The sequence below is a fragment of the Barbus barbus genome (assembly GCF_936440315.1).
Source record: "Barbus barbus genome assembly, chromosome: 45".
In the NCBI taxonomy this organism is placed as follows: Eukaryota; Metazoa; Chordata; class Actinopteri; order Cypriniformes; family Cyprinidae; genus Barbus; species Barbus barbus.
The window spans coordinates 12023817-12037838 of record NC_136723.1 but is presented as its reverse complement, the minus strand read 5'-3'; the positions used below and the strand labels follow the sequence as shown (position 1 = coordinate 12037838).

Genomic DNA, 14022 nt, shown 5'->3' with positions numbered 1-14022 from the left:
ACGCAAACATGCAAAGACATATTGATTCAGTGTAATAAGTTGTGAAAATGTGTTTTTGGTTATTGCACACTATTAGCTATGAAAAAGCATCTTGTCAGGCATCTCAATTTCATTCCATCATAACTTGAAATTTGCATGACACATTTTTCAACAAAACAATCTAATATCCGGATTTCATAAGCAGTAGAGTACTGCTGTAGTCCCAGTGATGTTTACACAATGCCAGACAAATGGACTACGGAACAGAAAAGCAACAGGCTATTAACATAACATGGAAACACCTTCAGAAGGTCGGTCATAGATCAGCATGAAAAGCACATGCAGCTCGAGGCTAATGTCACAGTAAGCATCAGGGCGTGCTTGAAGAAAATGAAAAGCCCCAGACAGTTCAAGTGATGATAAAGCTCTTGAGTAGTAAAATGTCTCTAAAGGAATAGAAATGTGTGTGTCTGAGAAAGCTAGACATGCACAGACCATAATATTTCTTTTCTCCTGAGCCAAGGTGCCTGGTGATGGCGCTGGTTTGGATTTCTCAGAACATTCTGGCAAGGTTCTTTCATGAGTTACGAACAAACAAACATCTTCCCATAATGTTAAAAGAATGTTTGTTCAATGTTATCTGGTTTTTAATAAAGTTCTCAAAATGTTAGCACAAAAACATTATTTATACACCAGTCATGGCTTCAAACCTTAACACTTGTTAATTTAGAGGACATTCGTTAAAAACGTTTTCATAACTTAATGGGAACATTAGCAAGACATTCTTAGAACATATTTTGTTAGCTTTGGTACCCTCAACAGAACAAAACATCCAAACAAGGTTTCATAAATGCAATTTATGATAATTCAATCAACAAACACAATTAAGATGGAATCTGATACAAAAGCATAAGCTAAAATCCTCAGAACTCATCTAATCCAGTGTAAATTTCAGTTCACTATTGTTTACCAGATGTTACAAGCATTTGAACCTAATCATGCCTTCATAAAAGTGTTATTTGATATCTCACATTTGAAGAAGCAGATTGGTGCAAGCATAGCCTACAAACAGCAGGCAAACACTTACGAAAGCAGCATTATGTCACTCCACGGCATCGATTAGGCCCTCCGTCTTCAGCATGTGACCTATAATTAACCTCCATCCCTCTTTCTCTCTCTCTTTCTCACGCCACTCCTCCTTCCTTGCTTTCTTCCCATTACTTTGGACAGGAAAAGTATGATGTGGCGGCACCAATTATAACAGCCTATTTTCTTTAGTGGCTGCACAGAGGTAGAAATTTGGCTGTAGAAAGCAGCAGCAGAGCTCTCCAGAGAACCAGATTAGAGCGGTCAGTTTGCCCACTGCTTTTGTCAGCCTCATTAATGACCATCTCACTCTGCCACCGCTGATGTATTACTGTTCATAAAAGCATTTTGGAAACCACAGATCAAACTGCAATCTTTGTCTATGTACAGAAAGATTAGATTACAGCTCGTGTAGTGACTTGCGAGTATGTTCGCTCAGTTTGATCCTCTCAGTGCTCCAAGCCAGGAATTAATTTGAGTGTTTAGCTGTTGTTAATATTGTGTGTGATTTTTTTTTTATTAGAAAGTCAAAAGGGCTCATAATAAATCTGATAGAGGCTTGTTGCAGGCAATTTTCAGAATGGCATTGTTTGGTGTGTTTGAAAATTAAACAGCACTCTTTCCATGTCAGATTAACTTTTTAATAATAACTAAAGACACTTATTTTGTATATGACTTATATCTATGAATTATGGGTTTGCAGTGAAGAGGTGTAGGTGAATTGAGCCTATTTAAGCACATTATAGCCTGTAACGATTGTAAAAAAAAAAAAAAGAAAATCTAAAAGTAATTCAAATATTTCCACAATGGTGTAATTTTCAGTTTTCAAATCATGTATTATGATTTTAGCAATAAAAAAAATGCAATAAAATCTTTATTAGAAATGATGCGCAATAAAAAATATTCTTTCATATTATGTAGTGATATTTACCTTGATTTTTCTTTTTCTTCATACATCATGTTTTTGTTTTGTTTTGTCTCTCAGGTTTTTATTTAACACCAAAAAATAAATAAAATAAAGAGATTTGTTTTGTGGAAATGGCCATAGATATAGTTTTTTTGAAAAATACATATTAATCATTTTCATGTAAGAATACTGATGTGATATATTTAGTAAAAGGATTTTTTTACTGGCAGTGTAAATAAACAAACAAATAAACAACCGAATAAATAAATAAATAAATAGCTTTATGCTGTGGAAATGGCAGAATAACTGCAAGGCAGTCATATTTTGGGTGGGGGGAAAGTACACTATATTGAAATGATTGTCATAGTATGCATTTTCATAGTTGCAAAAATATACCAAATAATAACAAGAAACACTTGATGGAGGTTATTGCTGCTAGGGTAAACCATTTATTAAATCCAGGATTCACATACTTTTCCCAACCTGCCTACTGAGTGTTTATATGATTTATTGAATAAAGTCATGAAAATGAAACATTTGTGGATGTTGTTTGTTTAGACGGGCTTTATATTTGTTTGACTTGGATGTTAAGATCAAATTTCATGCATAATTTTAGGTAAATCGCAAACGATTTATTTCTTATCTTACATGTTAGTATTTGACATAACCCAAGGAATATAATGAACTCTACTGCAGTCCATTATAATTGTCTTTCCTCCTCCATCATGACTTGAAATTTGCAGGTCTGACCTTCTCACATGGCATCATTTCAAAACGCTTTACCCAATCTTTGCTGGAGGCTGCATTCTCTCTCAATCACCACAGTCAGATTCAGTGTGAGGGTCTGACCTAAAAAACTGTATTTCATTCTCTCAGATAGTGATATTAGAAACTATTAGCCCTCTGATGTGGCACAGTCCTTGCTGGTTGAGCAGATCTTCGCCTGTAGCCTCTCCTGATACCAGTGCATCTATCCATCCACGCTCCACAGGGCCTGCATTAGATCTCATTTGAGATTACCAGCTTCTAATGTAAACCCAAGCGAGCTTTCACCGACAGGGTCTGAACATACAAGAAAGACAAACATTTGTTTCAGTTCTTCACCTTCTTTGATTCTTCTCCACTCTTGTTCAAGCATATTCTTTCAATTTCAACCTGACACTACGATATCCCTTGAAAGTCTGCTATTGTTTGGATTAATACTGTAATCAGATGAAACATTACTAGTCTATGGATCATTAGTGAAGTTTAGACAATAATACAACAGTGCCCTCTTCTGGATCATCCACCTTATTGCACAAGGATTTGGACATTTGCCATGAAGCTGCAATGATGCCTAATTATAACTGGCTGCCATGGAGCTGATTAGGTCTGTACTTCTCAACCCCTACAATCAGAACCCTTTATGTAACACTCAATTAATCTCTCAAACAAGCCGGAGTATGAGAGTTTTCTCTCTCCTGTGGGTTACTTTTGAAAATTAGCCTCGGTAATAGCAGCAGGTGACACACCGCTGGCTGCCAACATGTGTAGACTATATTACACAGTCAAAAAGCACATATGAGTCAGTGAGGTGTAATTTACCCCATATGTGCTTTTTAACTGTATATTAAATATGAAACTTTTCATTTACAAAAAGGGTAACAATATATGAATTATACTTACCCCCCCCCCCCCCCCCCCCACACACACACACACACACACAGCACTAATACAGAGAATTAGCCTAAAATGTATGCAATATCTGCATATATTTCCTCCCAAAAATGCTAACCCTCTTAATAACCTCTAGAGTTATGTGTGTACTATTGTCTTCCGTTAAATTGTTTGTTTTTCAGCAAAAAAAGTGATTTAAAGAAAATGTGGAAATAAAAATCTGTAATAAAAATATGTAAAATTATGCTTAAATTTAAGCATCCTCTTTTTGACATTTTCCATTAAAGACAAGGCGTAAGAAGCAGCCAATCATAGAAAGGCCTATACAGGATTGATGAAGCTCATAGACCTTTATATGATACTTTATATTAAGCAAACAATGACTTTTTATCTCATAATTTCATCTTTTTATCTCATAATTATTACTTTTATCTCATAGTTTAGACTTGTATGTCATAATTATGTCTTTTAAGCATGATTTCCCCCCTTTTTCACATGTGGAAGAAATGTTCTTCCATAAAAAAGCATGTATGATGCTGAATATGCTAATTATGACCTAGAATGTCATATATGTGACTTCTTGTCTTGTAATTTCAACTTACACTTTTTGTCATAATTATGACATTTAATGTCATAATTATGTCATAATGTCATAATTATGTCATAATAATCTCATAATAATCTCATAATTATGACTTTCATGTAAAAATGATGATTTATCAAAACATTTTTTTTCTTTTTCTCATGTGGCAGAAATGGTCTTCCATAAAAAGTATGTTTGATGCTAAATATGATAATTATAGCCTAACCTAGCATCTTATAAGTGTGACTTTTATCTTGTAATTTTGACCTATGTAATAATTATGACATCATTTAGATTTTTTTCTTATGACTAAGACTTGTCTAATAATTCCACCCTTTTAATTCCATTATAACGACTTTTTATCTCACACGTTCAATTTTGTCAAAATTATAATTTTTATATCATAATTATGATTTACCAATATGCTATTTCATATGTGGCAAAAATTTTCATTTATAGGCCTGTGTATATCATTTTAATTATGTCATTTTGTTTCTTTATGTTTTATTGTTGGATAATTTTCTTTTTAGAATGACAGCTGTTATTCCTGAGAGCAAACACATTTCTCGTCTGACTTGAGCCCAGCGCCATCAACAGGGCAATTGTTTCAATAATTGTCATTTAGCTCCAAACAAAGTTCTTATTTGAAGCTAAAGCTCTAAAGGTGATGAAAACAGCTAATGTTAAATGAACATTTAGACAACACCTGAGTACTGGCTTGAGAATATTGCCCTTCCCTTCAAGCATCTGTGATTGAAATGGCAACAGTTCTCAAGAGGAACAAGCAACCTTTCCGAAAACACATTGTAATGTTCTGATGCTCTCTCACAAATCCTTTAGATGATGTTTTACTGGTTTGTAAAGTGGAAAGATGCACCTTTAACTTCAACAAGACATTTTTAACTGTGATATAGCACAGATATGTGATATCTTCTTTCAGATCCATTGAGGGGACAAAACCTAGAAAATATTTTGTTATTGTAGGTCTAGTACCAAGAGAGTGTTCCAGTTATCTTTTCTTTTGGATACCAGGAGGATTGTGGGTAATATGTGTCTTTAATAATCTTACCTGTGTTCATCTGTACTGTGTGCGAGAGATAAATGATGTTGACAAATTTGTGAAGAACCTGATGATCATGTTATCCAGCATAATTTGTACACCTGCAAACAATAATTCTTATTTCAAAATCTAATGTCTGGTTTTAAATTGGTTTTATTCATGACTTATTCAGTAAAACTGTCTGACAAGTGGGCATTTTTAAATGTGTTTCGATCATGTGTACTATTTTTCATTGTAATTCTGAACTTTTCTCAGTCTGCAGTCATAGATGACAGATGGTCACCACAGGACAACAGAAGGAACCTGAGAATGGACGTCCAACAGCTGTGAGCTATAATATGAGTGGGCTGCCTTTTTTTCTCACATGTATTAAGATGATGTCATGTCTGTATTAAATTAAAATTAAATGCACTGTAAAAAAAAGTATAATATATCAAACAAATCAATATTTTTGTCACTCGTTGTGTGCGTTGTGTCATTGGACAGCTCAAGGCACGATTGCATCATTTAATACCTAAAATGCTTATCGTTTAAACATCAGTTTAAACATTGGCACATTTTGTTTCTTTTCTTTGTTTTTAAGTGCCCCACTTTTTGCAGCACTGCAGACTTTTCAAGGTACTTTTGGTCCCTTTGGACAAAGTTTGTTATATTCTTGATCACAGAGATTAGAGGTTTGATTGATTCTGTCTACCTTCACCAATAAAGTGGCCGTATTTTCCCAGGGCTACATTGAGACAAAAAATTAAATTGAAAAACTGAGATGGGGAGAGAAAATACCAAGACTCTAACTCAGTCGAGCCATCAGGAGTTTTTATGGTGCCTGAACAGATGATTGATTACAGGTTTGAAGGTTTGTGGGAAACAGTCATTCTCAGAGAGCACACGTGAAAAGACTGACTGTAGTCTTTCATATTGTAATTATAAAACACATGTGTCCCATCGAACTTCTGAAGACTCTCTCCTTTCGTCTCCCTCCAGCATTTTTCTTTAACCAAGAAGAAACCATTGTCTTCCCCAGAAAATCTCAAACTGTAGAGAAAAGGCAAAACAATTGTTACAAAAAGTCAAATTTATTGCCTCCAATGGGACAATATTAACCTACTGTATCTCATATTAAGTAATATATAAATATATATATTGAATGATAGACGCTTAAAGCAAAAGTTGTAGCTACACTATTTATAATGGGTTACATACTTTTTACTAAAATACGTATATTCATCAGCAGAAGTCAAGAACAGTCTTTAATACATTAATATAGGCACTTTAATGAGATAATGTTCATTACATATTTTAAATATTCAATACTTCAATTCAGTCATAATTTTTTTTTATTTCATAGCAAGTGTTGCCCTGACCTCATAGCTAAGATAAGATCAAGTATTTTATGGCTCCCAGTGATTGTATGTAATGCTTATATTAACTCTTAAATGGTTTCTGTATTCTGGGGGTTACATATATTTGAGTGTCTGGAGGGAGGAACAGTGAGTGAGTGGGCCTAATTTCTAAGTAAAATATTAAAAAGGGTCCCTGAGGGAGGTCAAGAATCTTAGAATAAAAACTCTGGCATTAACTCATCATCTTTATCTGATATAGGGTAAATGTTATTCACCTTGCTCAATTTTTTTAATGTCCAAAGCAACTTACATTGCATTAAAGGGTCACATACAGTATTATCACTTCTTGCATTCCCTGAATCGAACCCATCACCTTGGTATTTCTAATACTAGCATTGCCATTTGTGCTACACAGGAAAACTGTATGCCGTTATTTTGATGTTTCAAAATAGCAATACATTAATTTAATATAGGAATAAATACAAGTTTAAATTCAAATGCATTATAAAACAGGAATGAATAAATAACTAAATAATGGATATCCAAGGGGAAAGAGACATTTACAACTTAAATAGTTTTTTGTTTAATAAAATGAAAAGATGCCTTTAATGAGAACATACAAAAAAATTATATGATTGTTTAAATGTAAGAAATGTAGAGAGTTACTAAAGAAGACCTCTGAGAACATCACCTGCGAACGTGGGAATACAAGTCTCCGTCCAATAGAATGAGCCTGTGGGCGTGTCCTCCTGCTGCCATCCAAGCACAAGTTAAAATTGAGCTCGCGCTGAGACTGTGGGAATGCCGCGCGAGCATCCTGGCGCGTGTGTGGGATTTTTCAACTTTCTTTATTTGGCTCCTCTTCCCTCTTGGATGCAAAGCATAAGAGCAGAAAACCCCATCGTGCTCCATTTGGATATTTAATTTGCCCAAGAACCTCCTGTGGCTGTGTACCCTGCGCGTTCAGCATGGAACTTCATAGATTTCTCATTCTCTTGCTTTCATTGACAGGTAGTTCAGCGCGAGGAGTTGAAACGCACGGATTGTCGTACGCGTACACGCCAGAACTCTCCGAGGACTCGATACTGGTGGCAAACAACGGCATACACGTGCCTTTCGGGAGATCTGTTTACATCGATCCGATCAACGACTTGGTCATTGAAGTTCAGCCTGGAGACAGGTGCAGTATTACTGTTCTGGATAATGACCCGCTGTCTCAGAGACCGGGACATGTGTCTCCTAAAAAGTTCCCGTGTGAATTTGGTCCTAACGATGTGAGATACTCTCATTTCGGTTCTAGGAGCCCTGCGAGTGACAGGGTGAAGCTGCAACTCGGGTATGACACTCAGACTGAAACTATCATCATCCCCTTTATGCTAGAGGTTGAGGTTGTTTTCACACAGTTGGAGATTGTTACTAAGAACATGCCTCTTATTGTTGATAAACTGCGTGGTACTAGTAATCCAATCGGCAGAAAGGTTTTAGACTTTACCTATGATAAAGACAGGGAACAATGTGAGGTAACATCACTGGCTGCCAGCAGTGCGCTTCCTAGATATGGTAAAGTTGTTGATGTTGATGAGAGCAAACTGGAAAAAATGATGGATTGTGACCTGTTTCTTAAATCAGATATCCGCTATGAGCACACATCTACCCACAAGTCCCCTAATAAGGATTACATCCCACTGGTTGTGGAGCTACGGAGCAAAGAAAATAATTTACTGAAACAAGAGTTTTTCCATGTGATGATTCGGATAAAAGAGGGTGAAGAAAACACTCCCCCCAGACCGAGTTTTGTGGCTATGATGATGATGGAAGTTGATCAGTTTGTTATGACGGCTTTAACTCCTGATATGTTGGCTGCGGAGGATACAGAATCCAATCCTGATGATCTTATTTTCAACATCACTTCTCCTCTGTCCTTTGAGGAGGGCTATATTGTGAGTACAGATGATAGGAATTTACCTATCACATCCTTTTATCAAAGGGATCTCAAAGATCTGAAAGTAGCATACAAACCTCCCTCTTTGGACTCCGATACCGAGAGGATCTTTCAAATAGAGTTTGAGGTCATAGACACAGATGGTGGCATTTCAGATCCTTTTGCTTTCATGATTGTTGTGAAGCCCATGAATACATTAGCGCCAGTAGTCACTAAGAATACCGGCCAGCTTTTATATGAAGGCCAGTCTAGGTCTTTGTTTACTCAGAACAATTTAGAAATAAGTGATGAAGACAACCTGGACAGTGTGAGGATAACGGTGGTTGATGGACTGCGTCACGGTCACTTAACTGTTCTGGGCACCAACAGGAAGTATTTTACGCCTGCTGATCTGGAGGTCGGCATTGTGGTATACCAGCATGATGGCAGTGACACATACAGTGATAATATAATATTCAGAATGTCAGATGGCAAGAATGAAGTTGAGTTTTTGTTCCCCATCACCATTGTACCCACAGATGATGAGCCACCCATCATAAATGCAAACACTGGGCTGAATTTATTAAAAAATCAGATGGTGCCCATCTCACAGCTCATGCTCAGTGCAGCAGACATCGACTCTGAAGATTCCACCATTAAATTTACAATCGAGCCTCCATTTTCTGCTATTGGCGAGGTCGTGGTGAGGCAATCTGAAGCACCCGAGGACCCATCGTCCTGGAAATTTAATGCAGAGGATAGTGTGTATGAGAAAGTAGTGACACAGTGGCTCCAGAAAGATATTACAGATGAAAATCTCTTCTACAGGCACATAGGTCCTCACATCACAGAGACGGTTACTGATCAGTTCGTTTTTAGAGTACTAGATGATGCTGATCCTCCCAACCAATCTGGTGAGAATTCATTCATTATTAAAATTTTACCTATTGATGATATTCCACCCGTGCTGTTCCCAGGTACTACTTTGCAGATAACAGTACATGAGTACCAGCTGACTCATTTCAACAAGAATGTTCTTCGTTACACTGACTTGGACTCTGAAGACCGTGACCTGAAGTATACAATAACTCAACCGCCAACTGACACAGATGAGAATAATCCCATTAAATTTGGGTCTATTGTTTTGACTGACAGCCCCGATACTGACGTAACAGAATTTACCCAAGCGCAAATTAACCATCATAAGATTTCCTACAGCCCACCAGACCTTGAGCTTGGCATCACACCTCATGTGGTGCAGTTCCATTTCACAGTAGAGGACACTGCTGGAAACGGTGCTAATGGAGTTTTTAAAGTTTTCCTGCAGCCTGTGAACAACAAACCCCCACAGATAACGAACACTGGATTCACAGTCCTTGAGAGAGGGGTGCATGTCATCACGACTGCTGAACTCGACGCAAATGACCTTGACACTGACAGTAAGCAAATTTCATTTACGTTAAGTCAAACTCCACAGCACGGCCATGTTCAGCATACGTTTACTGACTTAAAAAAAGGAAGTAGTTTCAATTTGATGGATATCTCTGATGGCAAAGTGTCATATATCCACAATGGGGATGAAACAACAAGTGACTCTTTTAAATTAGATGTTAGTGATGGTGTTCATGTTGTAACAGTCACTGTGAAGGTTGCGGTAAAGCTTATTGATGATGAGACACCAACTCTCAGCCTCATAAAGGGCGCCTTTGGCTCTCGCTTGGATGTGCTGGAAAATGGTGCCACAGAAATTACCACCAGTGTTATCCAGGGAAAAGATGAGGACACTGATGATCTGAGGTTGACGTTCATTGTGGAAGAAGCCCCTAAGTTTGGAGAAATTCTGGTGAGTGGAGTTTCCTCAAGCAGATTCACCCAAGCCGATATCATCAGTGGTCTGGTTGTGTATGCTCACACCAGCGGTGAGATTGGTCTCACTTCGATAGAAGACTTTTTCAACCTGACCCTCTCTGACATGTCTGATGAGTGGACTGTAGGGGGTAACCGAGTAAATGGAGTCCGTTTTCATGTCACCGTTCTGCCTGTAGATAACCAGACTCCAGTGGTCACAGTTGGCCCTACCTTTACCGTCTTTGAGGGGGATAAAAACACAATTGGTAGGCATCATATTAGGGTTGAGGATGCAGACACACTAATTGAGGACATCCTGTGCACCATCATTGTTCAGCCCACATCAGGATACGTGGAGAACATCTCTCCAGCACCAGGCTCTGAAAAATCAAGGTTGGGAATGGCAGTAAGTGCTTTTACCATCAGAGATGTGAATGAAGGTCATATTCACTATGTCCAAAGCATACATAAAGGAGTCGAGCCAGTGGAGGACAGGTTCACGTTTAGATGTTCAGATGGTGTGAATTTCTCAGAGAGACAGTTCTTTCCAATTATAATTATTCCCACCAGTGATGAAACACCAGAGATCTTTATGCGAGAGTTTGTTGTAATGGAGGGCATGAATGTTATCATTGACACACCACTCTTGAATGGAGTCGATGCTGATGTTCCTGCAGAAGAGTTGACATTTATCATCACCAAACCCCCAAATCATGGCTTCATCCTCAATCAGTTTGCTAGTGGCTCTGTCCCAATTGCAAATTTCACTGTGGAACAAATCAAGGAGGCCTCTAGCATAATTTATGAACATGATGATTCTGAAACCACTGAAGACAAGTTTGACATTCTTCTTACTGATGGGAAACATTCAGCTGAGGCCACCATCATGATCATGATTATCCCTGTGGATGATGAAACACCAAGGCTTGCCATTAACGATGGGCTCGAAATCGAGATTGGTGAGACAAAAGAAATAAATGGTAAAGTACTAAAAGCTACTGATCTAGACTCAGATGACGAGTCTCTTACTTTCATCATTAGCTATGGCCTCGGTCAGGGCTTCCTTCAGAGAAAATCAGCCGGATATGTGGGGAAAAGATCTGCTGGGTCTCTAGAGAATATAACAATTGGCATGAACTTTACGCAAAACGAGGTGAACAAGGGTCTCATTTTTTACACTCACAATGGAAAGGAAGGCATTCGAGACCTTATAAAGTTTGATGTAACAGATGGCATCAATCCTCTAATTGACAGATACTTCTATATTACTGTGGGCAGCATTGACATGGTGTTTCCTGATGTCATCAGCAAGGGGGTTTCTCTTAAAGAAGGTGGTAAAGTGACACTCACAACAAACCTCCTCAGCACTAGCGATCTCAACAGCCCTGATGAGAACTTAGTCTTCACCATCACAAGAGCCCCAGTGAGAGGGCATTTGGAAAGCACAGATTCACCAGGCATGCCTATTGTGTCCTTTACCCAATTACAGCTGGCCGGGAGCAAGATCTACTACATTCATACTGCCGATGATGAAGTCAAGATGGACAGCTTTGAGTTTGAGGCGACCGATGGCTACAACCCTGTGTTCCGCACGTTCCGTGTTTCAATTGTTGATGTTGACAATAAAAAGCCGGTACTGACCATTCATGACCTTCTAGTGACCGAGGGACAGACCAAACTCATTACGCCCTTTGAGTTGACCGTTGAGGACCAAGACACAGCTGAGCACCTTCTCAAGTTTACAGTCACCCAGCTGCCCATTCATGGCAAACTGCTCTTCAACAACAGTCGACAGGTGACTTCGTTCACAAAGGAAGACCTGAATGAGAATATGATCAGCTACAAGCATGATGGCACAGAGTTGGACAAGGACAGCTTTTCTTTTACAGTCACTGATGGCACCCATTCAGATTTTTTTGTCTTCCCTGATACCATTTTTGAGACCCAAAGACCTCAGACCATGAAGATTACCATTGTGTCAGTGGACAACGGTGTGCCACAGATTGTGGTTAACAAAGGTGCACCGACTTTAAAGGTCTTGTCCGCGGGTCACTTAGGTTATCAGATCACAAGCAAAGTCCTGAAGGCACTGGACAGAGACAGCAGCCCTGAGGCTCTGGTTTTTCACATCACCACACAGCCAGAGTATGGCTACCTGATCAGCCTGGACAGAGGGAATGACTCAATCAACATCTTCACACAAGGTAATATATTATTAGAAATGTTCTTATCAGCTATGAATGGTTCCTGTGAAATCTTATTACTTTTTACATTTGTTTTGCTAGAACTGTGCAGTGTAATGCTCTGTAGAACCATCATTTGAAGATACGCATGTAAGAATTTTCTCTGTAAGAAATGCTACAGTATGTACCCATCATGTTCAGGACAGGTTCTCTGATCTTATTAATGCTTGAAATAATGTAGGTGCCATCACAAAACAGGCACTTTGCCAAGAGCGCAAGCTGTAAGTTGTGTCTGTCTTTTAGCCTTCGGCTTAAATTCTTGATGAGACAACTAGAGCGTTCACACATCTCCTTTCAATTATTAAGTTCTCCTACTTTTGCCTTCTAACGTCCCTGTAGTGAGAAAGGAGTTCCTAGTTACAGGCAAACCACACTGTAAAAAGAGTTAGTGGTAAAGCGTTGTAATTTTTCCGCTGTTAGCCATAACAAACAGACTTGCAGTCATTGGTTTTTTTTGAGCATCTTGACTGGGTCGTACCAGCAGCATGTGTTTGTACTCATGTTTCACTGCTCAGATAAACAGGTACACACTCATACTTTAATTGGCTATTTAAATACTCAATGTCAGGATTCTTTGTTTTGTAATTTGTTTATGAGTTTACTTACTCCTTGCAATATCTTGAAGTTTAGTTTTTTTAAAAAGAGAAATTATACATTATACATTACAGCTATAGCTAGGGAGACCATACGTGCCATTTTTCCTGGACGCGTCCTGGACAGGATTTCTATATTGCTTTGATTCAAAGTACCTTGAGAGCATTTCAAAAACATAAGGAACCGATGTTATACACCTATCGGTCTGCACACGCAAACAGAGCCAAATCCTAGATATTTTAGGCAATATGGAAATCCTGGCCAGGATGTGTCCGGGAAAAATGGCACATATGGTCACCCTAGCTATAGCTAAACTATATAACTTAAATTTAAATTAAAGATCTTGAAGTTTGCAAATCTGTGAACAGGTATTCATCTCTCTTGTTGTTTAGAAAAGTAATGTTAAAATCTGATCCTTCAAAATGGTAAAAATCTGATCCTTCAATATGACTTTTTTTATAATAATCTTTGTCTAAACCATCAAGAAACAAATTAATGTCTTTAAAAATATATAAAATTTGACATTACATTAAACAAAGCTATAAATGTTTAATATAACTATTAATCTAATATAAATAGATTCATAGTATATCATTTTAAGAAAGTGTTTTCTGTTGGTTTGCTGACCAATCAGGGTGATGGCTTCTAAAGCATAAATACACTCCTTCAAACATGAGAGCCATAGTGAGAAGATGTGAAATCCATGTCAGGCTAACTTAGTCTGAAATGTGTCCCAGACATTGGAAGAGGCAGAAGTGTGAGAGCGAGAGAGAGAGAGAGAGAGAGAGAGAGAGGGAGAGACCTA

The 14022-nt window shown here is 38.0% G+C and overlaps 1 protein-coding gene across 1 annotated transcript in view; it reads left to right on the top strand.

The window, feature by feature from the left end:
• Window positions 1–7579: 7579 nt before the first annotated feature.
• The window catches only part of LOC306863758 (FRAS1-related extracellular matrix protein 2-like), a gene marked incomplete at both ends in the record, with an annotated part of 72497 nt that continues 66054 nt past the window's right edge, over window positions 7580–14022 (top strand). The window contains one exon of the mRNA XM_079407299.1: window positions 7580–12584. Within this exon, the coding sequence (XP_079263425.1) occupies window positions 7580–12584 (5005 nt within the window). The remainder of the gene's footprint in view (window positions 12585–14022) is intronic.